Source organism: Oryctolagus cuniculus, chromosome 2, assembly GCF_964237555.1.
Source record: "Oryctolagus cuniculus chromosome 2, mOryCun1.1, whole genome shotgun sequence".
NCBI classification, from domain to species: domain Eukaryota; kingdom Metazoa; phylum Chordata; class Mammalia; order Lagomorpha; family Leporidae; genus Oryctolagus; species Oryctolagus cuniculus.
The window spans coordinates 25,668,710-25,695,177 of record NC_091433.1 but is presented as its reverse complement, the minus strand read 5'-3'; the positions used below and the strand labels follow the sequence as shown (position 1 = coordinate 25,695,177).

The following is a 26,468-nucleotide window of genomic DNA, read 5'->3' as shown; positions in this document are numbered from 1 at the left end:
ATGTCCATCATAATTTCTTTGGGCTACTAAAACATATAGCTGACTTCAGGAATAGTTGGTTCAACTCTCCTGCACTAAATACACATTACTGTTTACCCCATAATTCTGTAAAAAAGAAAATATATGTCTATCTAATTCAAGGGGAAGATTATATTACTTTACTATATGTTCACAACTGTTTCATATGTGTCACTTTTGGAATAAATAACATGAAAAGGACATGGAGTTTGATTATCAGGATAACATATTTATATAACTTATAATGGACATTATGAACAAACATGATTTAAGTAATCTCAACAAATACAATTTGATCGCCATCAAGTATTCATAGCCTATTTTATCTCAGAATGACAAATTTCTTCAAAATTGGTTATTATTTTAAGTTACTTGCGCTATACATAAATGTAGACTACAAAAATGTAGAGGAAAGCCAGCAAATATAAGATTACATAAGGAATAATAATGTGAAGATAAATATCACAATTTTCAAAAGTAAATTTTAACAGAGAAACTTGAAGTGTTTCCGAAGCACCAGATTTCTCTGTTCAAGAGAAAAAGTTGCTTCAATTTCTACTGAGTCTTGTACTACTGTGTATGTCTTTTCCTCAGTAAAAATGGAACAATAGTTTTTAGGCTATAGTCAGTTACATGTGGCAGTGAGTGTCAGCCCATAAATAGCTTCACAATTCTGTGCATCACTGCCTCTGTTGTTTCTTCTCCTTGGCTCTGCTCTTTCTATTGTTTCCCTTTTGAATGACTGTATCTAGAATTCCCTACTCAAAGACTCCATCATTATCTGAAGCACATTTGTCTATATAAGAGCATTTATTAGGTTTGCCACTGGATTGCCAGCACAGTTGGTGTGAAAGGCTGCCAGGCAATTACTTTTTTCATTCAGCAGTTTCCAAACATATTACCTAGACTGTAAGAAGGTCTTTTACCTTCTTAATTAAATCAGTTGTCAAATTATATTTATTGTTCTCAGGAAGCTAATTAAAAATAATAAAAAATTAAGAAAATCATCTTTGTAACTCTATGCCATACACATATATCACTTCCTTCTCAGGTAAATGTACTCTGTCCATGATTACTGTTTATTTTTGTATATTTTGGGTTACATTTTGCTTTGAAGGTCTGGCAAATGTAAAGGAGTCTTCAACAAATTAATAATACTATCATAAACAATATATAAGATGAATCCCACAAAAATTAGATAAATCTAGTAAGCACAACAGAATAAAACAAAAATTAGAGTAATAACTCTTTGGGTAAAAATGCATATCAAATAATTCCTTAGCACAGATAAATATCTAGATTGGAATTAAGCTGGTAAGTGTTTTTTTGGTCTTTTTAAAAAAATTTTTTTGTGTGTGTTTTTTTGGTTGTTGGTTTGTTTTTGGCTGTAGCATAACAAGTCTGCATTTACTCAGTAGGTGCTAAATAAATCTTTCCTAAAAGGATGGTTGGATGGAGGAATAACTGGTTGTAGGGGTGCAGATACACATAAATCTATTTGCAAGTAAATTTTCAGCTAATAATTTTTCTAAACAAAGCAAGGTTTTTAATGATACATATGTATTTTTTGTTGGCTCCTAAAAGAGTGTACAATACTTGATTTACTGTCCATTTTCATGGCGCTACTTCATTAAATTCAAGTGACAACATCAGATTCCTATAGTGCTGACAGGCATGTGACCTTGATATTCTGGTGTATCATAATAGAGCAGTGAGCTCACTAAGATCAAAAAATTCTTTTATTCTCTAGTTGTCAGTAAATAAAAATTACTAAGTGTTTAAGCAAGCAAATTCATGAATTAACCCTTCAAACTCTGGATTATTTTTTCTGAATCCCTAGTTAAATGTGACATTGCTCTTTCTTTATAATGCATTGTATCTCAGAAAATGCCCCCCATTTTCTCAATTTCCATAGTGATTTTATCAAAACTAAAATTGGGCAAGAGATTATTATTTCAATAGAAACAGAAAAAAATGTCAATCTGTGATAATCATAGAGTAAAATTGTGAAAAGATGATATGACTAAGGTTTTGACCTTAACGAAATTTAAAATGTCTTTGAAAGGTGGCAAAAAGAGAAAGTAAGAAAGAAAAATATCTCATATGCTTACATATATTTTAAGTAAAGCACACAAACTTATTTAATGATACCATTTTTTCTAAAAATCAAAATGTCCCCTAAATAATAAAACCATTGATAATTTCTGAAAACATTGTCTGAATTTTCATCCATTAATCAAATATCCAAAAGAGATCAACTTTAAACATTGGTAACATCACGAATATGTATAAAACACAATTTTTCATCTTATTAAGAAGCTCAGCTATGTTCCAGGAAGAGAAAATGTCCCTAGCTAGGACCTTGGTGACCAACAACATTAAATAGTAGGCAAAATTAAATGTTCCTTTTGAAATGAGATACAAATTAAAGCATCAGATATTCTCTATTTCTCAGATTCACATACTTTAAAATAATGTGAAATATCAATAGGTAAGATATGTAATCAATCTAGTTGTCCATCAACTGATGACTATATAATGGAATACTACCTAGCTAACTACTACTTAAGTCTTAAGAAATTAGTGTTTAATCTCTGTGAGTGAGATCCCAGAGGAAAGAACGGGCCATCAAAGAAGGAGGTACCTTTTTCCGAAGGGAGGAGAGAACTTTCACTTTGACTATGGCCTTGTCTAAATAAGATTGGAATTGGCAACTCAAGAGGCTTCCATAGCATTGGCAGCTCATGACAAGAGCCTCGGGTGACTACTGACGCCATAATCAAGAGTGTCAATTGTTAAATCAACAACAGAAGTCACTGTGTACTTACTCCCCATGTAGGATCGCTGTCCTTAATGTGTTGTACTATGTGAATTTACGGTATAACTAATACTCAAACGGCACTTTACACTTGTGTTTCTGTGTGGGTGCAAACTGTTGAAATCTTTACTTAGTATATACTAAATTGATCTTCTTCTGTGTATAAAGATAATTGAAAATGAATCTTGATGTGAATGGGTTGGGAAAGGGAGCGGGAGATGGGATGGTGGCGGGTGGGTGGGAGCTTATGGGGGGAAAAGCCTCTGTAATTCAAAAATTGTACTTTGGAAGTTTATATTTATTAAATAAAAGTTAAAAAAAGAAAAGAATAAAAGTAGTAAATGAACCAGAAAAAAAGAAATTAGTGTTTAATTTTAAATTTATTGCAGCAATGAAAATCTATTAAATTTAGCTGATATTCTAATTTATTTTACAAAGCAAATGCTCTATAAACCTCCAAGTACAGTCTCTCAAAGTAAATCTAACATGATATTTTTGGAAGAGGAAGGAAAATTTACAAAAATATAACATTTCATTTGAACATGAGTCACTTAAAGAAGAAATCAACTAAGGAGAGATCGTATTTACAAAGCTAAAACTAGTAAGTTTCAATGCCAAATCTACATTTCCTTCCTTGAAACATAAATGCTTTGTCATTCATAAGTTACTAAAACATATAGGGACAAAATATATAAAAATAAGAATGTGAAAGTAAGAGATTGATAATGGTTAGAAAATAACACGAAACAAGAACTTAAATTATACATGATATATATCTTATATCTCACATAAAATTATTTTAAATAAAAACATCCTAAGAAAAATATTCAAGTGGAAGGAAGCTTTAAAAAGAAATCTGCAGGGGGCCAGTATTGTGGCATAGTGAGTAAAACCACTGCCTGCAACTCAGGCATCCCATATAGGTGCCAGTTCATGTCCTGGCTACTCCATTTCTGATCCAACTCCCTGCTAATGTCCCTGGAAAAAGTAGTAGAAGATGGCCCAAGTGTTTGGGACCCTGAGACTCATGTAGGAGATCTGATTGAAGCTCCTAGCTTAGGCCTGGCTCAGTCCTGGCCATTAGTATCACTTGAGAAGTGAACCAGTGGGTGGAAGATCTCTTTCTCTCTGTCTCTCCCTCTGTCTCTGTAAATCTGACTTTCAGATAAATAAATCTTTAAAAATAAGAAGAAACCTGTAGGTACATTAAACATACAAAACCAGATGTACTTGTACAGAATATTTACTCATTCTGCTTTTCCCCATATATTGGAATCATGAAGAAAAATCAGAACCTTTAATTTTGCTGATCTCATGGCATTCAGATTACTTCCTTTAGGTCAATCAAGATACATTTTTCTAACATCCATACATTGGATTGAGATACTGAAAGGATTTTCCAATGTTAGAAGCACTGGGACAAGATATTCATAAAGGAAGCTCTATAGGAAGTTGGTACTCTCACTCTTGTATCATCTTGCTTGTTGTAACTTCAACCATAAGATTAATAATCATCAACATTTTTGCCTTTTTTAACATAAACATCTAATAATCTTCAACCTTTCTTGTACATGTTAAATTTACTATAGCTGTTCTGACTTCACATGTTACTACCAAGAAAATCTGCTTTGATTGTTGGATTAAAAGTTATTCCACAGGCTAGATATTCCACATAGGCATTTTATTATCACTATTGCTGAAAATAATTTCAAATATACACTAAATCTTCACTGAGTGATCTATTATTTTTCAATGTAGTTTATAAATGTGAAGAAACTGAAAGATTTATAGGAGGTTCTTAGGGAATAAAACTTAGCTGGAGAGAGAGAGCATACATGTATGAGAAGATAAAGGAGAGTAACAATGTATATGTTAATAGTATTTGTATATAATATAGTTAATATAGTATTTGTGCTAACATGCAGAATTACAGTAAAAAGAGAGTATGGAACAAGGAAGATTCAGAAGAAGATACAGAAATCAAACTGAGTTTTGTAGGGGGTGAAGAATACATGTTAGTGGCATTGGGAGATAGTTGAGGCAAGCAGGAACAACTGTATGGAAGCAGGAAAACAGTAAGTTTTCAGGATGGGATGTGAAGGTTGGACTGATAGTCTGAGATAGGCTAATTGACTAGGTAACAAGACCAGAATTTTGAGAGGGATCAATAGGTGAAAGACTTTGGGGTGGGGGTACACCATGAAAATGACATTTTCACATGATTAGCCCACTGATGTATATGGTGAATCATGGAAATGGAAGAGTGGAGATAGAAACTCTCTACCTAGTTTTTAACATCTACCAAAAGTCAGGAATTTTCAATGGAAATGTATCCTGACTGGCACCAAATGAGGGATCTGGAAACTGATTTCTCAAACAATAACAACAACAAATCCATCAATGCTCTAGCAAAATATGAAAATCAAATCTTGAATTATAGGATGCAACCACAGCATGGCACTAAATTTATTAAATTGGTGTGGGGGTGGTGCGGAGGGCAGAGATAATCATTGGAGAGAAAGAGGAGAAAAATTAGTAGGTTAAAAATATGTAAAACTACTAGAAGAAAACACTGGGATAAAAGCATATGACGTTGGTTTAGACAATGATTTTTTTAAAAATTTGGCTAGCCCTCAGAATCAGCCCTTAAGGCATTCGGATCCGGCTAAAAATCCCATGGAAGTATTTTAGGCATGGAAAGCCAAAGCACTGTGGCAACAACAACAACAACAAAAATGACCTAAATGAAAGATATCTGTGAGTGAGATCCCAGAGGAAAGAACAGGCCATCAAAGAAGGAGGTACCTTTTTCCGAAGGGAGGAGAGAACTTTCACTTTGACTATGGCCTTGTCTAAATAAGATTGGAATTGGCAACTCAAGAGGCTTCCATAGCATTGGCAGCTCATGACAAGAGCCTCGGGTGACTACTGACGCCATAATCAAGAGTGTCAATTGTTAAATCAACAACAGAAGTCACTGTGTACTTACTCCCCATGTAGGATCTCTGTCCTTAATGTGTTGTACTATGTGAATTAACGGCATAACTAGCACTCAAATAATACTTTATACTTTGTGTTTCTGTGTGGGTGCAAACTGTTGAAATCTTCACTTAGTATATACTAAATTGATCTTCTTCTGTATATAAAGATAATTGAAAATGAATCTTGATATGAATGGGATGGGAGAAGGGGTGGGAGATGGGATGGTTGTGGATGGGAGGGAGCTTATGGGGGGAAAAAGCCGCTATAATCCAAAAGTTGTATTTTGGAAATTTATAGTTATTAAATAAAAGTTAACAACAATAAAAAAGAATGCCCATTATCAAAAAAAAAAAAAACAAAAAAACATAGGGGGCGAGGTTGTGGTGTAACTGGTAAATCCACCTGCAAAGCTGACATCCCATAGAGGCACTTGTTCCTGTGCTGGCTGCTCCACTTCTGGTCCAGCTCCCTATTAATGGCCTGGGAAAAGCAGCAGATGACTGCCTAAGTATTTGGGACCCTGCTGTCCACATGGGAAACCCAGATGAAATGCCTGGTTCCTGGCTTTGGCCTGGCCCAGACCTGGCCATTGTGGCCATCTAAGGAGTAAAACAACAGATGGAAAATCTTTCTCTCTGTCTTTCTCTCTCTTTCTCCCCTCAGTCTCTCCTTCTCTGTCTGTAACTCTAACTTCCAAAACAAATAAATAAATCCTAATAAAAAGACAATAAGCACTGGTGAAGATGTCAAGAGAAGGAAACTCATGTATGCTGTTGGTGGGAATGTAAATTAGTAAAATCATTATGGAAAACTGTATGGAAGTACCTCAACAACCCAAAACTAGAATTCTCATATGATTGGACAAATCCCACTTCTGAGAATTTACCTGAAGGATTTGAAACCAATACACAGGAGAGAGATCTGTACTTCCATGTTCACTATAGCACTATTCACAAAAGCTAAGATATGGAGTCAAACTAATTGTCTTTTAATGGATGAATGGATAAAGAATATATGATATATGTGTCAGAATATCATACAGCCCCAAAAAGAAGGAAATCTTTTCTGACTGAATGGATGAACTTGGAGAACATTCTGCTAAGTGAAATAATCCAGGCACAGAAAGAAAAATGCTGTATGTCTTAACTTATACCTGGAATCTAAAACAATTAAAGTCACAGAAGCAAAGAGTAGAGTAGTAGTTACTAGAGACTGAGAATGAGATAATAGGAAAATAATGGTCAAAGGGCACAAAGCCTCAGTTACACAGAAGGAATAAGTGTGATGTAAGCTATAAATCAATAGCATAGCTTGCTAAGCATAACTAATCATTGAGTACCATGCATTTCAGTATTACTGAGAGTAAATTGTTCTCAACACAGAAATAGACAATACTGTGATAAGCATATTAATTTAAGCACCCCGCATTTTATTTAAAATTCATCACATCATCTTACATCCCATAGACACATTCCAAAATCATTTGCCAATATAGAATTAAATAAAAACACATTATAAAAATCTGCTTTTTTCTGAAGAATGAGGTTTGATCATATTATTTTCATTTGTCCTCCTTGTAATAGTCTAAAATTCCATCTTACCAACTGGTTCTTATGAGCAGATAAACTGTACAATCATTTGCTGGCATCAGCAGGAACTCTTCATAGTCAACAGAGTTTGTAGTGTGTCAGAAACAAAGGTCCTTTTATAACTGCATATGTAGATAGACTGCTCAGAATCACTTGTGTTGCTATAAGTCTTCTGACTCCTGACCACTTATAATATTTTATTCTAAGAGTTATTCTGGCTTGGGAGAGTGATTGGAGGGTAAAGACTAAATAATTAGGGCTTTTATGTCCTTAAAGAAAAAGAAACATTTTAAATATTTTTTGTTACAAAATGATCTTTAGACAGAATCAACTGCAGAAATTTTAACCGCTATCTCCATAAAATTTAAAACATAAAATAAAAATAATTCCCAACTGCAGCTTGAACTCCAAATCAAGAGTTTATAAGTGCCTGTTGTTCAATAGTAAGGAGATACATTCTTGTGAGCAATTTCTAAATGTACAGTGGTGAGCTTGCTATTAACACTCAATCATTTATGGTAGAGGAGACAGTTCAACAAAGTCTCAAAATATTGGTTCTGGGATCATGCTATAGAGAGGTCACTTTTGCTTAGCTAGTCTATAAGGAGCTGGCATGAGGACTCATTCCTTCCAACCCCAATAAAAACTTCTCTAATGCCTTAAACATAGAACTGCTAGTGACACTGAATACCAAGACAAGGATTTCCTTTGAGTTTCTATTAGTACATATAAAGCCATAATCTTAACACATCATTTACATACTTGAGAAATTGACAAAACTTCCTTCTTTGAAACTATAAAAAAGTCCATTAGAATACTACTGATCAGCCAATTAATACAATACTCACAAATATCATAACTAAAGGTCATGTATTTTCTTCTTCTGAAAATATATTTAATGAATGCTCTAATATGAAGAATTTCCTCTACTCAAAAACACAAACACACAGAACACTTTAGTTTTCAAAAGATATTGATCTGCTGCTATTGAAGACAAGGTTTAAGATTTTTATTCAGAAGATTGCATACCTGATGAGGTGGCAACTGAATGTTACTATTTTTATGCTGTAGAGGTTTAAGTTCTGCTATTGTCCATTAAAAGCATGCAATTTCAGGCTGTCTTATTGTACGTGTTAAGAATTAAATTTAAAACAAAGGCTATTAGTGAATGACTGTAACAGCTGGAATAAAATAAAATCAATCTCTAACGAGATTCTAGAATGGTAACATAGAAATATGAGGGGGGAAAAGGCATATAAAATCAAAGATGATTATGCTAAGGCTGAAAATTAGATTCTTTAGCTTTGGCTTCAATTTACTCCAGGAAGGACCTCTACATAGCTTTGCTGCTCTGTTGTGGGTATGCACGGTTCATTCATTAATTCATCAAAAACACTGGTTAACTCTCAAGTACACAGTTCCTGGAGTACCATTAGCAGGGGATATGAAGATGCCTGAAACACAATCTCCATGTTCAGGAGAGGTATAGTTCAATTGGAGAGACAGTCATGTAAACAAATCATTACAGTAGAGTGAGATATGTTAACATGCTTTTACAGTGGAGCTGTGATGATAGACAAGATATATTTTCTTGGGAATTTAAGGAAGGCCTTAGACAGTGGCATGTCAGCAATATTTTGAAGAAAGGAGTTTTCAAGGCAGATTCAATAAAAATCCATGAAAGAATATGATAGTCACATGAATTAAGTGAGTAAGACTCAGGTTCTATGCACAAATAATCCCCTGCTTGAAATATATTAAAATGGTAAAAGACAGACAAGTTTTGGCATAGGACTGGGCCACAGATATAGGACAGTAAAGTGACCCAGGGAAATCATCTCAGCTCCACTTTCAAACTCTAAAATACAGATTTAAAAAAATGGATTCACAGGATTTGTAAAAAAGTATGTGAACTTGTTCTGTGAGTTCTAAAGCACTCTGCAAACATTATCTACTTAATTATACCAATTTTTGTGCAGTGAGTGTGGAAGTAGAGGTCATGTAATTATGAAGATGTGCTTCTTAGGAACAGCAGGGCCAAGAGGCAGTTTTTCTCATTCCTCTTTACTAAAAACATTTCAGTGAATTATGGGGGCCATACAGTAAGGTCTCTTTATATTAAATTATTGACATTAATGCCCATGAGTCGAAATGTGATTTCAAACTAAAGAACCCCTGAATAGATCATGATCTTTGTACTATATATATATATATATACTTTTATTTTCCCCCAATTTTATTTTATTCCTGATTTCATGTAATTGCAAGGACAATTACTGCATTACTGCATTGCAGGACATAATAACTTCATATTTTCTCCACTCGTGTATTGTCAGTATAACAAATAATAGTGTAGTCTATCCACAGTAGTACAATGCAGTGGTAAAAGAATCAACAGGCACCCAATAAGGATATTTGGATAAGCTGTTTTTTGAAAATGATGTGCAATGAATCTGACAAACTCAGTATTTGGCAAGAGTCTGCCTGAGGCTACTCTTCTCTGCTTCTGTCTTCCTGAACCTTATTCTTGAAAGGAAAGGAAAGACAACAGAGAGGACTTCAAGGGGAAGTGCTGAGCCCCTGCATCAAGTGTCACAGTCTCTGTAACTCCTGCTCTGCCAACTGACATGGTTGTCACTTGTTGTGCTTTCCCTGCCCAGAATCCACATCACTATTTTCAGGTTGAATATACTGTTTTTTTCTGAGGAAAACTACCCCATTTTAGCTTTCGGTTCAAGCTTTAATATGGAGATTGACTCACCCCTAAGATGAGGGTAGACATGTGATTCCTGCCTAAGTCAATCAGAATATCACTTTATTCCATCCATGTCATTGGCTTCCATCTGTGTGACCCCACTGAAGACAATGAGGCTTTGCTGGGATGTCTGGTACTGTTTTTCAATCATAGAAGGTAATAATTTGAGGATATGAGTGATGTAGCGATGCAGAGAATCAAACAGGGAAGAGAAACCATATTTTATCTGTATCTAGTCATGCCAGATCAAATTCAAAACTGTTCGGAACCTAAACTGACGAAATTTGCTGAGCTTAAAGCTAATCTGAGTAGTTTTTTTTTTGTTTTTTTGTTTTTTTTTTTTTTGTCATTTGCAATGTGATTAACAGATACAATCAATATAAACAATTTATGTCCTATCCTTGTTACTAACAAAGAAAAAAATGGTAGTTTATTTCTTGACTGTAACTTTCCTGGCTATCTTTAATTAATTGTCTGAGTCACTCTTGCATACTCATACTTGCCTTTTGCTAACTGCAAGTCTATACCTCCTACCTCAAAACTGCCGAATCACAGGCTATGAGGGATTTTGCAAGGAATGGGCTATGCCTCCCTATAACTAAATGGTCTTTCATGTTTCCTAGTGCTGAAAGTTAACTCTTTTTCTCTGAACTACTTTGAAGCCTCTTTCAAGTGGCAATACAAACATTCACTCTTTACTTTATACCCACAGCTTACTTTTCTGTTCCTGATTTTCAGTTGAATTATACATGTCATCAGAGTTGTCCTTCTCTCTCCACTAGTACTTTTGAATTCAAAGAGTATTTTGTCTTTTTCCATTGTGGAGCTCTGTTAGGACAACATTTTGATATGATGTTGTTATGGGATTCTTACTGCACTGGGTTAAGTGCATTTCCTTTGTTGAGTGGCAATAGCAACCTTACTTAAGGAATTAAGCCTTGTCTGTTTTCTCTTTTCAACAGCACCAGTGGGATACTTGCTTCTGAAAAGCTGAAATTCTGGCATATGGAAAAATCAACTATTTGTAGTAAAAGCTTGAGGCTTCTGAGGACTTTTGGAGGCATCTCAAATAAATTCAGTGAGTTAGAATTAACAACTCTGTCCTTGCATAAATGAACAGAAAGCCTGCAAAGTAATTCTGTGCTAATCATAGCAAATTAGTCTTGGATTCTACTGACATGGAAAAATTCTAACTGGCATGAAGCCTGAGGACTAGCAATAATTATATTATCATGCATTAGAAAGTGTCAATATTTACATGCCTTAGTAAGATGTAATCTTTATTGAAAACAGGATGACTAAGTTTCACCCAACACTGTGAAACTCTGGTTATTAATATGCTTTCAGTCTTGACAATAGACACCTTTTTGTTTGGGAGCAGAATATAGTTAAGAAGTCTAGAAACATCTCCCATTCATCTCTCAGTTTTTACAACTCCTGAATTGTTATTTTTAATCTATTATTAAATAGTGTCTAGTAATTAAGAAAGGTTTCAATTAAAATGAATCTACTGCAGAACCATTACTACACCAATCTTTAACTGGATAACAGAGATAAAGTTATGTACAAAAAGGGAAAAGCCCTTTCCCTTTATAACTCATACTTTAACACTCACACAGATAATTGCTTAACTAAAGGAGTACAATCTTTTGCAAAGCAATTATAAAATAAAAATTATTATTGTTAAAAATGTATAACCAAGCCACAAGTTACCTAGGCATAAGGACTCTTAGAAATATAATTTATGAAGTTACTACACAAGTAAATCAAAACAGATTCTCCATGAAATGGGAACTAACCACTCTTCTATCTGTCTCTAAAATTAGTTTTGAGTGTAGAAATAAACACTGGCCCCAAGAAAGGGAATGATCAAAGTGAATGAAGTCCAGGTAAATGTATGTGGTGTATTTGAACTTAAAATATTGAGCAACATCTAATTAATTAAGACCATTCAGAACTAGACAAAGAAACATTGGTCTCAAAACAAAATGAAGAATTCAAAGTGAAATATCTGAAATCAATCAGCTATATAAATCAATAAATTGACTGTGTAGTGTCTGTCTTTACCCCTACTGTATTTCTCTTTTAAAACAAATGAGTGTGTTTTCAGAAATCAGTTTTAAGAAGGGAGAAATGACAATTGTTTGAATCACATGGAGTAAGAAAAATTAGATAATGAGAGAAAGGCAGAGATGGAGGCTCCCATTACAGTGAGCATTTGTCCAAAAGATGCAGCTGTACATAACTCACTGTTCATAATCTCTGAACTAAAAAAAAAAAAAAATAGTGATGACCAAGTTTTGAGAACAGTGGTTTGTGTTTTGGACGTATAAATAAGGAATCATGTTAGAGCATATTGTATAAATGCAGGAGAAGTTGTTTTTGAATATTTGCCATCCACAACAGCTGAAGGGAAATCCACATGGAGTTATTCATTAGTTTAATCTTCAAGACTATTTCAAGGCCATTTTATCTAGTTTTGAAAATTGCTGTTATGTGATACTTGCATAACCAAAGGAAAAAGAAACATGGCTACTTGAAAATTAAGCCCGTTTCTAAAACAAGAAAACAAAAAATATTTTAATTAACTTGAAACCATTAAAACGTACCATAATTAAAAAGAAACAAAATAATTACCCACATCTATCAATAACAAAGAAACACAACAAATACAAAGAAGCAATATTATGTACAGAAAGTTATAGTGATACCTGTGGTCCTTCTATTCTCCTTTAACCCTGTATAACAATTACTGAATATACAATCCATCTTTGTGCTTATAAATTCTTTTATTTTATTTTATTTTTTTGACAGGCAGAGTGCACAGTGAGAGAGAGAGACAGAGAGGAAGGTCTTCCTTTGCCATTGGTTCACCCTCCAGTGGCAGCCGCGGCCGGCGCACCGCGCTGATCCGAAGGCAGGAGCCAGGTTCTTATCCTGGTCTCCCATGGGGTGCAGGGCCCAAGCACTTGGGCCATCCTTCACTGCACTCCCGGGCCACAGCAGAGAGCTGGCCTGGAAGAGGGGCAACCTGCTCAGAATCTGGCGCCCCGACCGGGACTAGAACCTGGTGTGCCGGCGCCACTAGGCGGAGGATTAGCCTATTGAGCCACGGCGCCGGCCTGCTTATAAATTCTTACATTTGACTTTTAATGTATAAACATACAGCCATTTCTGTGCACAACTGAATATCTGCCAGAAAATTTTTTCTGTCCAACAATATTTGCATAGGAGATACTTTAATATGATTGATATGAATGCCTATTAATGTTTACAAATGTTTAAATTGTTATGCTTTATAATACTTAATTGAAAAGATTTCTGCCCCTGTAATAATTAAACTTGTTGATTACAACAGAATTTTCACAAAACTGTGTGTGTAGGTGTGTGTGTATGATGAGATAAACAGTTTAGGGAATGTCTTCAAAAACAGAAAAGTTTTAAAGTCTATACTTAAGTAATTAGAAAATTTACACTTTGAAAAAACCTAATTAACTAATTTTTCAGAGACCAGTAAACTCTGCAAACTATAAAACTGATGACTGCTTCATGGCAAGTGCAATGGGGAATTCTTAAAACATGTATTAATGAAATTAGCTGAGGGTACAGGTACTTCAAAAAAATTGTGAAAAACAGAATGAAAAAGATGTTTATTTTGATGTTAAAATTGTTAAAACCCATACATCATTTTATTATAATAAACATTTTTTCTTGAACATTTTGTAGATCAGCTCATATTGTAGAAATGTAACTCATAGAAAACGCACAACAACCCAGGGAGAAATTGTCCATTTTCATACCCTCCTGGTGGTGGAATTACTATCCAACCCCAAATGCATGACTGTAGAGGCAGGTATGGCTTGTGTATACATATTGTAGAAAGGAAAGTACTTTCTGTAAGCTATATTTTAATGGGAAAATGGAAAGAATCAACCTTAACTGGGAATATTCTGAATAATAATAATAATGATAGTCTACTTATTAAAGAGACCCACACTGAACTGGATCAATCTACAAACTGGTATTGCTGCAAAACTTGGATACTGATGTACAAGACAACCCATTGCGTATAACTATTGACATGTGGAGGTTTCCACAGATAGAGAATTGTGTATGATGCAAGCAATGTAAGATTATATTTCAGATTTAAATCACACAAAGTATTACAAGAGGTCTTAATAAAAGGATACAATTTATAAAGTATATAAAACAGGTGACAGTGCCCTCTTGAGGATGCTATTGAAATTTGACACCAGCTACCTATTAAGAATTCTGCAGGTAAAATTGTCCTCCTTTCATTTATCATGCAATCATTACATTTCAATTTTTACAACTTTAAGAAAAGCACAAGTGCAATGAAAAACCATTCACACTGATTTCTCAGACTTTTCCTCAAAAAGACAGCCTTTGTAATACTATGACATGAAATTAATGCAGTGATACAGACGGATACTTCTGGCTTCCATCACTATAGGAAAGGTAGATTTCATTGAACATACAGAGAACATTATAGATAGATTTTGACAATTTCAGCAAAAAGTATTTGGCTAACACACATTCATACCAACAATAGCAGGTCAGGACTCCATTATTTAAATCAGCTTGCCATTCTGCTTGGCACATTATAATTTCTAACAGCCAATATTGTAATGGCCAGTCTGAACATTTTGTGATACACTCTGTTGAGTTCTTTGATCTAGAACCTTTACATTCCCTTCAGAAATGATCCATCGGCTATTCATTCTGTCCCCTGGGGACACACACATATGGACACACAACTGTAGAATTATATCTTGCACCTGACATCATAGAAGGGTTACAACTGAACTACAAATACCCAGGAAACAACTTTGGAGTAATCTTTTTTAAAAAAGTGCAAACAGAGGCCGGCACTGTGGCTTAGCGATGCAGCTCTCTGCTATGGCCTGGGAAAGCGGCTAAGGATGGCACAAGTCCTTGGGCCCCTGCACCCATGTGGGAGTCCCAGAAGAAGATACTGCTCCTGGCTTTGGATTGGCTCGGCTCCAGCCACTGAGGCCATTTGAGGAGTGAACCAGCGGATGAAAAGCCTTTCACTGCCTCTATCTGTCTCTGTAACTCTGCCTTTCAAAAACAAACAAAAGCTAAGAATTTAATTGACTCCTACAAGGTGACAAGAATTTTATCTATAAAAAAAAAGGGCTAAGAACAAAAGAAAATTTACACACTAAAAAACATACCAAGTTTGGGGCTGGTGCTGTGACACAGCGGGTTAACATCCTGGCCTGAAGCGCCGGCATCCCATATGGGTGCCGGTTCAAGACCTGGCTTCGCCACTTCCGATCCAGCTCTCTGCTATGGCCTGGGAAAGCAGTAGAAGATGGCCCAAGTCCTTGGGCCCCTGCAGCCATGTGGGAGACCTGGAAAAAGCTCCTGGCTCCTGGCTCCTGGCTTCAGATCGGCACAGCTCTGGCTGTTGTGGCCAATTCTGGAGTGAACCATCTGATGGAAGATCTCTCTCTCTCTCTCTCTCTCTCTCTCTCTCTGCCTCTCCTCTCTCTGTGTAACTCTTTCAAATAAATAAATAAATCTTTTAAAAAAAATACCACATTTTATCAAAAACACTGAAGTTCACACTTGGGAAAATGTGTCCGAAATTAAGAAAGCAAGAAAACAGGCTCTAAAGCACATATCTTCTTCCTTAAAGGCATAGTAATTTCAGTCTGTCACCACTGTGCTGGAATAAATTCATAAAATGTCTCAAAATTACATGTCATTCTATTTCAGGCTGACTTAATTCCTGGTTATTCATATTTCTGGTAGGCCACAGAGAAGATATAAAAGGAAGAAAAGCAAATATAGAGTAAAATATTTGAGACTCTCCAAACCCAGATAGTTGGAGATTAATACCGAGTTGGAGGAGTAAAAGGCCAAAATCACTGTGTGTCTTCTGATCATTTGTACTTCAGCTCAGCAAAACTGAAAAATACATAAAGTAACACCTCCTCTAAAAAGTCAAGAAAATCACAATCTTGTAATAAATTATAAGATTATTTATTTGAAAGTCAGAGTTAAAAGAGAGAGAAGGAGAGACAGAGAGAGATCTTCCACTCTCTAGTTCACTCTCCAAACGGCTGCAACATCCAGGCATTTTGGCCAGGCCAAAGCCAAAAGTCAGGTGCTTCTTCCAGGTGCCCCACACGGGTACAAGTGTTCAGGAACTTGGGCCATCTTCCACTGCTTTCCCAGGCACATTAGCAGGGAGCTAGATTTGAAGTGGAGCAGCCAGGAATCCAACAGCATGGCAGGCAGCAGCTTAAACTGCTGTACCTCAGTGCAGGCCCCTATAATGTATTTTTTTATTTATTTCCACAAGAAATTTGTCAATTTTACTAAAGTAATCTGTTAATTAACTTAGATATTCTGGTTATATTTATTTTTTAAAACATCAAATTATATTACTAAGAAAACTCACTTTTTTGTTTTACGTAGTAGTTAGCAACAACTGTAGTACATTTATTACTGTAGTAACTTATTATCCCACATAGAGTAAATAATCATCTTGCAAGTATCTAGATAAAATACATAAATTTGAGAGTGTTTGGTCCCTTGGTATTAAAAAACATAGATGTCAATCAATGAAATATAAAATCAGCATCCTGTTAATCTGTTCTATATATTCTTACTGCTGATAATTAAATTTAAAGAAAAAATGAAAGAAGCCATGCACAGTTATGTTATGAGATCTGTATTCATGGGAATACAGGATGTGGAATATAGAATTTATGGATGCATGGATGCATGGGTAGGTATTTGGCGTAGTGGTTGATGCCTGCAATATGATGCCCTGCTCTAATCCTGGTACTAGTTTCCTGTGTATGCTAATTCTGGGAGGCAGTCATGATGGCTAAAGTGGTTGGACTCCTATCACCCACATAGTTGATCAGGACTGAGTGTCTGGCTGCTGGATTCAGTTTTATCCAGCCCAAGTTATTGTAGGCATTTGGGGAATAAACCCATGGATTGGAGTTATTATTCTGTCTCTGTGCCCATCTTGCAAAAAAAAAATAAAATGTAAAAGTCTTGGCCGGCGCCGCAGCTCACTAGGCTAATCCTCCGCCTTGAGGCGCCGGCACACTGGGTTCCAGTCCTGGTCAGGGTGCCGGATTCTGTCACAGTTGCCCCTCTTCCAGGCCAGCTCTCTGCTGCGGCCAGGGAGTGCAGTGGAGGATGGCCCAAGTGCTTGGGCCCTGCACCCCATGGAAGACCAGAAGTACCTGGCTCCTGCCATTGGATTAGCCCAGTGTGCCGGCCGCAGCGCGCTGGCCGTGGCAGCCATTGGAGAGTGAACCAACGGCAAAGGAAGACCTTTCTTTCTGTCTCTCTCACTGTGCACTCTGCCTGTCAAAAAAAAAAAAAAAAAAAAAAGTCTAGTTGCCTTCATCTAGTATTCCAGAGTTTGCATAATCGGCCCATTTTACCTTTCCATTTTTTTTTATGCCTTGTGACACTCAAATTGTCAAAGTGTTTGGAATAATTTTAATGAAGCTTTTTGTTCATCTTTGTCTATTGACTTGCCTTTCCAAGACATCCCCTTCCTTGGTGTCCATATGTCCAAATGCTGTTTTTTTTTTTTTTAAGTTTTGTTTGCTGGAGGTTACTTATATTTACTCTATTCAAACCTGTTTAATACACTTACATACAGACAATATGAGTAACAACACAATTTTAAGGCAGATATTGCATTACCCTTTTTGAGCATTATTTTGCTGAAAATATTCTCTCTTTTTTGCTATCCATCACTAAATATTACAATATTTCTTTTATGCTCTCATGGTAGCTGTACATCACAATTATTTTTCAGTGATTTTTTTTCTGCATCAAGTAAAATTCTTGAGATCAACATGCATATATTGCTATCCCTCCCTAATGCTTAAAATGATTCCCCAAAGAAAATAAGCTAATAGTTGAGCTAAAAGTCTCCCCTTACTTGAAATGATCTGCATAAAGTATTCACACACGTACACAAACATACACAGCTCTATATGTACACAAGAGAATACTTCAAAAAGTTCATGGAAATTGGAATCAAATATATGAATATGAAGCCAATACTCTGCTAAAATATTTTCATCACTCACAGAGCATTCTCAAAATAACAGCATGGCACATAATTCATGGCACACATTTACTTTGGTGTAATAGAATTTCAATCTCTATGATTTTCATGAGCTTTATGAAGATCTTTCATATGCACGGATTTCAAATTTTTTGTACCAAAATAAACTTGTATTTTATTTCCATTTTCCATAAATTTTTGAAGTACCCTCCTATATATTATGATTTTGATGAATTATTTTAACACTGTTCATCCAAAAAGACAAATACTCTCCATCATGAATGCAAACACAAAGATCAAAAGAGGACTGAATCAGTCTTTTGGGAAAAAAACATACAGTTGGCCTTTGTAACAAAATTGCTTGACTCACTGTTACTCTAATAATTTGATAATTATCAGGAAATGCATTATTAGGCTTTAATACACTACTAGCTTGCTTAGAAAAAAAGGGAAGAAAGAAAATGACAATCTCTCCAACAAAAAGACAGAAATAAAAACCAAGCCTTGAAACACTGCACATATTCAAATGACACAAAAGGCTGAGCCCTCTGTGTTTGTATATTGGTGAGGGAGGCCGCATGCTCAGTTGAAGGAAACCTCACTGCCCTAACTCACTGAACAGTAACTCTGTCAATCAGAAACACTAGTAGCTCACTGCAGAGGGAATGCTGCCTGGATTCACATGATTACCTTTTGATTAACTTTCCTACTCCCATTTCTACCACTTGTCCCTTGTTGCACACAACTCGCTTGAGGAAAAGATACTCCTATCTATGAACAGAAATCTTTCAAAAATATCCTTGGTTGATTTTATATCCCTTAGATAGCATGTATTTGTTCCTTTGAAAAATCAAAATGTGCTTTTCTAAAGCAGTACTATGTTTTTAAGACCAGCTGAACTCACTCAGTGGTATTTCCATGCTTTCCACATGAAGAAGCCTATTCGTGGGACCAAAATGCTACATAAGCAAACGGGAGCATCTTGTTAATGGGGAAAATGCCCTGCCCTACAGAAAATGTGAGCAACCAGCAAAGCAATGCCAGCTGAAGCAATGGTCTGCTTGCGGGTAATTCTCTTTGCGGAACTGCTCAGTGCTAGGCTGGAGCTACTTATCTTGCTGGCTCTGCTGTTGCTCCTTCAGGACTACCAGGACAATTGCATGGCTTCCAGCACTCAGGCACTCATGATTTCATTTACTTGTGAATTAGGAAATTGCAGCCATGATAATTAGTAGTGCTTGGGTTTCAACACGTTAAATAAGGAGTGTGTTCTTGAAAATGCACTGAGTAGAAGGAAGAAAAGTGAAGAAATATAAAGTACCTGCATTTGAATATGAAGCCAATACTCTGCTAAAATATTTTCATCACTCACAGAGCATTCTAAAAATAACAGCGTGGCACATAATTCTGATAATAGGTAGACAGTACCATAAACAAGGTAACTTCCATGTGAGGAAACATGATGCAGAAGAAACTCAGAAGGACTTACTGGTGGAAGTATATCGAATGATCCATATTGCTAGGATACCACTAAGTTTTGAGCATAGTTGAGCATCTGATGAGTAAATTCTACCTAATGAATTACTGAATGACTGAATTTTGGCTTCATTTTTGTTTGGTTAACTTACCTTAAATCCATGAAATTTTTGTAGTTCATGATTAATGGTGAATATGTTCTATGCAGTCAAGTGAACTCATTTATCTATTTATTTATTTAAACTAATTCAATATCTCTCATTGAACTAAAGTTATTTATATGGTTTGGCATGTACAAATCTTTAAGTGAATACAACTTTACAGCAAAAGCCCATTCAAAAATATCTTTTTCTTTAATAGACGTCATGCATATCTCATTGATCAAAACGGACCAGACAGAAAAGTTTACATCGGTACACTACCAGCAATATGAAGTTCTAGTAGAGGTGAAACCAAAAGCTGCTAATAAAAATCAGAGCAGTGATTGACCAGATTCTTCAGAGAGGGATGGGGGATGTTGGAAGGGGCCTGGAAGCGCAAAGAGGTTCAAAGAGATTTCCAAGACTGTGAAAAAAAAAATCTGTATTTTTTTATCACAGTTTTATTTTTATTTTATATATTTATTTGGGTGGCAGAGAGAGAGAGGAGAGAGAGAGGGGGGGAGAGAGGGAGAGGGAGGGAGGAGGGGGGAGAGGGAGTGGGGGGAGAGAGAGAGAGAGAGAGAGAGAATCTCCTAACTGCTAATTCACTCAAGTGCCTGCAACAGCTAGGCTGGGCCAGGCTGACAATAGGAGCTGGAAACTCAGTCCACAACAGGTGGCAGGATCCCAGTTACTGGAGCCATTATTTATTGCCTCCAAGGGTAGATGCTACAAAAAAGCTAGAATCCAGAGTGGAGTTGGAACTTAAACCCAGGAACTCTGATATGGCATGCAGGCATCCTAAGTATGTCTTAAGCTGGTAGGCCAAATCTCATCTCCAATCTGTATCTTGCTAAATGTGATGGTTGGATAGGTATATTATGAAATAACTTCAAAAATTTTGTTGAAAAATTTAATTAAAATATGTTTATTTTGGTGAAAAAAAATATTGAAACACATGCATAGATTTTCCCATAACACCAGTTTTTTGTTTTTTGTTTTTTTTCCCCACAAGCATGGATTTCAAACATCTTTTAGGGCTAGCATTATGTCATAACAGGTTAAGTTGTTGCCTACAATTCTGGCATCCTATAAGGGTTCTAGTTTCAGTCCCAACTGCTTCATTTATGGTCCAGCTTCCTGCAAATGCATCTGGGAAAGTGTTGAAGGATGGTCCAAGCTCCTGGACCCCTGGACCCATGTAGGAGACCTGGATGAAACTCCTGGCTTCAGCCTGGCACAGCCTTGGCCATTGCAGCCATTTGGGCATGAATCAATGGATGGAAAATTTCTCTGTCTCTCCTTCTCTCTAATTCTGCCTTTCAAATCAATAAAATAAATCTTTTTAAAAAAGCTTATCTTTTAATGCCATTTTTCATGAACCTTTTGAAGTACCCTTGTATACTTCTCAAAATTCATCAACATCACATTGAAAGAAAGCTGTGTATTTCCTTGAGTGTAAATTATGCAAATTATTTCAATAAATTGGATTTATTAAAAAAACAAGCAAACATTCATTCCTTGATAATTTGCCCTCCTGATATAGAAAGCAGCTTTATATAACCTTGGAAACCTTTTCTGAGGTCCTGTTTATATACAGGCTGATAACATTTGAACTGACTGCAGACTCTACATCAGAGGAACACAGCCTTCATCTGCAGGCTTGAGCAGTTCTGTCCATTCGTTAGGCATTGTAAAATTTACATATCATACTTTGAGATATAATCATCTGACAGTTGCTTATAATTACTCTTTGGCTTAAGAATAAATGTGGCTGTTTTTTTTTTGTTATGAACTATGATGAATACACACACACACACAAATGTATACTTTAACAAAATATTCTTAAAAAAAAAGTCTTTCAACTACGCTTCTAATGAAGTCAAGAAATTCTTTTATACTATTTCAGAGATAAGAAAAAAGACCAAAAAGAAGACAGTATGCGAAAATATAGTTGGGCACATAAGGAAGAGGCATCAAAACTATAAACTATGCACAAAAGCCCACCTTATTTGAAGACTTGCTCCCTTTTCCCAAGGGAAAATACCCTTCAGTTGACTTGTGGTCTCCAGAGGCTCTATTGTTCAAATCTGATGGTAGAGGGAGTTGTGATGAACATTCAAGTATCCTTTAATTTTCACAACAGTACAATGAACTCTAAAATACTAAAGGAAAATGTCAAAGTGAATATATGATTTTTATGTTTTCAACACTGCTTAAAAATGCAGCATTTTCTGATCTGTAGGGTCCACGATCCTTAGGAAAACAATTCTACTGCTTTTGAGTACTACTAATAATCATAGCTAATATTTGTTTTGCACTTATAGATAGGTGCTGGCTTAAGCACTTGGGGTGTGTTATCTAATTTACTCTTTGCAAACACTCTGTGCAGTAAGCTACTATTATTATTCCTAGTTTACACACAGGAGTCTTTAAGTTAGAGAAATTAAGTAGTTTATTCCAGGTTTAATGGCAGATTTGTCATGGACTGAGATTTTAAAACACAATTGTGCATTAGAATATACACAAGAACATTGATAGTTGTGACAAAGAATTGAAAAGAATGTTCATGCTCTTCAAGAGAAGAATTGAGAAACTCACTAGGCATTCAATGAAATATTATATACAATGAAAATCAGTAACAATAGTTACTCTACCAACTTGGATTAATCTCATGAAGAGAATGTCTGGTGAGTAAATCAAGTCACAGAATAAAATATAAGGTATAATTATATTTATATACAATCTACAAATGAAAAATATCAAGCATGTTTTTAGAGATTCATGCCAATTTGTTGGAAATACAGTGAAAAGTAAAATACCAATAAACCCAGTTCGTTTTCTGTTATATTTTTCATCTGAAATAGTACTCTTGTTAGATTTGTATTTATTTTGCCTATATTTAAGCTTTTCACTGCTGAGAAAGGTTTGTGGTTTTCATCACTTACAAAATGATTCCAAAAGGATGCTTTAGTAAATGTTTACATTTATCATGAATAACAAATAATTATAATAATATTTCACATAGCTATTGGAAATTAAGTATATATAAAATACTTATTTTTTTTAAACTTTTATTTAATGAATATAAATTTCCAAAGTACAGCTTATGGATTACAATGGCTTCCCCACCATAACGTCCCTCCCACCCGCAAACCTCCCCTTTCCCACTCCCTCTCCCCTTCCATTCACATCAAGATTCATTTTTGATTCTCTTTATATACAGAAGATCAGTTTAGCATACATTAAGTAAAGATTTCAACAGTTTGCTCCCACACAGAAACATAAAGTGAAAAATACTGTTTGAGTAGTAGTTATAGCATTAAATCTCAATGTACAGCACACTGACAAAGATCCTACATGAGGAGTAAGTGCACAGTGACTCCTGTTGTTGACTTAACAAATTGACACTCTTGTTTATGGCATCAGTGATCACCCTAGGCTCTTGTCATGAGCTGCCAAGGTTATTTATTTAAAAGAAAGAGTAGAAGAGAGAGTTGGAGAGAGAGAGAGAGTTGGAGAGAGATAGAGAGAGAGAGAGAGAAAGAAAGAAAGAGAGAGAATCTTCCAATCATTGGTTAACTCCCAAATGTCCAGGGCTGTGCTGATGCCTGGAGGAGCCTGGCACTCCATCTGGATCTCCTATGGCGGTGCAGGGACACAGTACTTGGGTCATCCTCTGCTGCTTTCCCAGGCACATTTAAATGGAGTTCTAAGTCAGGACTTGAACAGACACTCATATGGGGTGCCTGAGTCACAGACTATGGCTTAACCCACTGTGCCACAACACTGGCCCCAGAAATTAAGCATACAAAACAAGGACACTGTTTTTTTTTTTTTGTCTGGTTAATTGTTTTTGTTGTTGGTTTTCAAAGCATGTGCCAAGCTCCTTTGTCACTGAAAATTTTAAGTCAAACCCTGATTTAGAAATCTAAAATGACTGTCCAGATATCAAACAAGTTCCTACAGACTCTTTCCTGAGATGCAATTTGACTAAATTCTTGGGAATACCCATCTTTTCCATATCAGGCAATTTATTTATTTATTCTTTTACAATTACCTCACTGCATTGGCCACCCTTCTAGAATTACAGGTTACATTTGCTACTAGAAGTTTGGCCTGGTCCCTGATCACCTGCTATGAGATCTTGGATCCATATACTTTCCTGCCTGAATTCTGAGTATGCTTGTTATCAGCTTCCTTTGTGCAGGAATTCAAACCAACAGATCAGAAATACCCATCATCTACCTACTTGTCATCTCTCTGTCTGCTTGAACCACTATCTCTTTCTGTTACCATAGGATCATGGTATTATAGAGCATCTTGGTTCCCACCATTTGAAGCAAAATCCACCTAACAATTGCTGCTCCAACATCAAGGAAGTAGTAGAAAAAGCAAGAGCTGCCCAAATACTCTAGCATAGATGCTTGGATGTTTCAGAATCTCTTCTAGAAAAGAGGCAATGGATAAGAGGGATGATTACAATCAGTCACAGAAAGTGAAATGTCTCAACTAATATCAATCATTCATGTATTTTCTAGAGTGTTTGTTGCATTGTTTAGTTGACAAACCATTTAGAGACTATTGAATGTTTTAATGATTGAAAATAATGGAACAGATTAACCCATGGTCCATATTCTCAAGGTGCTCACTAATTATTCTGTTCAGACTTTAAGAACTTGGCTAGATTTGTGATCATAAGTTTGTATGTGTTTCATTGTGACCACAGGATCTCCCTCCCAGAAGAACCTATGATATTTAAGTTGAATCTTGAATAATATCAATAATGGCAATAATAACAAAGTATTACTGCTTAATTAGTATATGTACAAAAGTGAGTGAAATGTAATTCATAAATGATTGTTACATTATTGTCAATATACAAATGAAAAAATTGAGTTTTAGAGCAATTGGGCACAAGTTTTCAAAGATAGAGAACGAAGAGGGCATGGGACAGGACAAAGAGGGGTTAGTCAAGGAAGCAAATGACATGAGATTAGTAAGGTTTAAGAAAAGTTAATTTGGGGCTGGTGCTGGGGCAAAGTGGGCTAAGCGTCTGCTTGTAGTATCAGCAATCCCATATGGGCGCCGGTTCGAGTCCCAACTGCTCCTCTTCCGATCCAGCTCTCCACTATGGCCTGGGAAAGCAACAGAAGATGACACAAGTTCTTGCATTCCTGCACCCGTGTGGGAGACTTGGAAGAAGCTCCTGGCTCCTGGCTTTGAATAGGCTCAGCTCTGGCTGTTGTGGCCATTTGGGGAGTGAACCAGAGGATGGAAGACCTTTCTCTGTCTCTCTGTCTCTCTGTCTTTCTCTCTCTCTATATATATATAACTCTACCTCTCAAATAAATAAATAAAATCTTAAGAAAAGTTAATTCAAAAGGTAGTGGATAATTTTGTAGGGGTAAAGATGGAAAAAAGACATGAAATTAATTTGTTACCTATTTTGGGGTGACTAGCACAGGAGAGTATGTGGCTGTTGCAGGACAGTGTTTTGTACATAATAGATTATGAAGGAATATTTTAAATAAAAGGATGAACATTAAATCATTTACTAATTTTCTTCTGTTTAATTTAACAAAGTTGATTTTATATATCTTTTAAATGTTAGTTTCAGAATCTGTTTCTATTTGCTCATGTTTTGTTCAACTTCAAGAAACAAAATGCATAAAAATCCAGACAACATGTTCCCTGACAGTGAAAAATCAAAGGTGAAAGTCCACCTACAATTCTTATGAACATCTAGTGATGTCTGCTAAGGAAACATTTATCACTACCATAAACATTATACTAAATCTGCCAAAAAATAATTACACACAAACATTTGAGATCATTTGAGTGCCAAGAAAATCTTTCTACATCCTCAAGTAACTTTAAAGAAAACACACTTTAAAATAATAAACTGCCTCCCATTTTCCTCTATTAAATGATTATCTGATGTCAGATACTTGTCACTTAGTTGTAGCTTAATTACACAGTGGTGCGACCATTTGGGGAATTATATTCTAATGTCATGCTCACCTAAAAGTAATTTGCATGCCACCTGCTCTTTGGTTCTGAGAATGACATCAAGCACTACAGAAATGGAAAGTGAAAATGTTATTAAGAAACATAGATGTTCTCTGAGATTATATTGAATTGATACTACAGAAGCAGCTAAGGACAAGTGCATCTTTTACTGTAAGGGATGCCATCACCATGTTTTTTCCACGAGAGACATGGATTCCTAAAGAACCTCCTCAATCATTCAATGAAAAGTAACCTAAATTATAATTTTCTTCTCCAAAAATCTGCTTTAAAATATCAGAAAAGCTGTTGATTCCCTGTGTTCCAGTCTCAGTCTCAGAGTTGAAGATACAATCTCCAGTATCACAAGGGTGTAATTAATTAAGGTGGAAGCAGCTTCCAACCTGTGGATGAAGGTAACAGGTGCTAATTACCATTTGAAAGAGTGATTCATGCCACCAAGACTAACTGCTGACTAGGGAGGCCTAAATCAACCCTATTTGAAGTTCTATTATTTTTTAAATGCTGACAGAGAATCCACACTTCCATACCACATCATACAGATAAGATACACTCCCTGCCC

At 35.8% G+C, this 26,468-nt stretch overlaps 1 protein-coding gene across 15 annotated transcripts in view; it reads right to left on the bottom strand.

Annotated features, from left to right (window-relative positions):
* PCDH7 (protocadherin 7) overlaps positions 1-26,468 on the bottom strand; it is a 434,348-nt gene that overhangs the window by 83,109 nt on the left and 324,771 nt on the right. For 2 of the 15 annotated variants that reach the window (XM_070069609.1, XM_070069608.1), the window contains exons 3-4: positions 25,901-25,954; positions 21,884-21,966 (exon numbers count right to left, since the gene is read on the bottom strand). The exons of 9 other annotated variants lie outside the window; for them this stretch is intronic. In XM_070069609.1, coding sequence (XP_069925710.1) covers positions 21,884-21,966; positions 25,901-25,954 — 137 coding nt within the window. 4 more of the 15 variants (XM_070069614.1, XM_051829594.2, XM_070069612.1 and 1 more) reach the window with 4 other exon arrangements.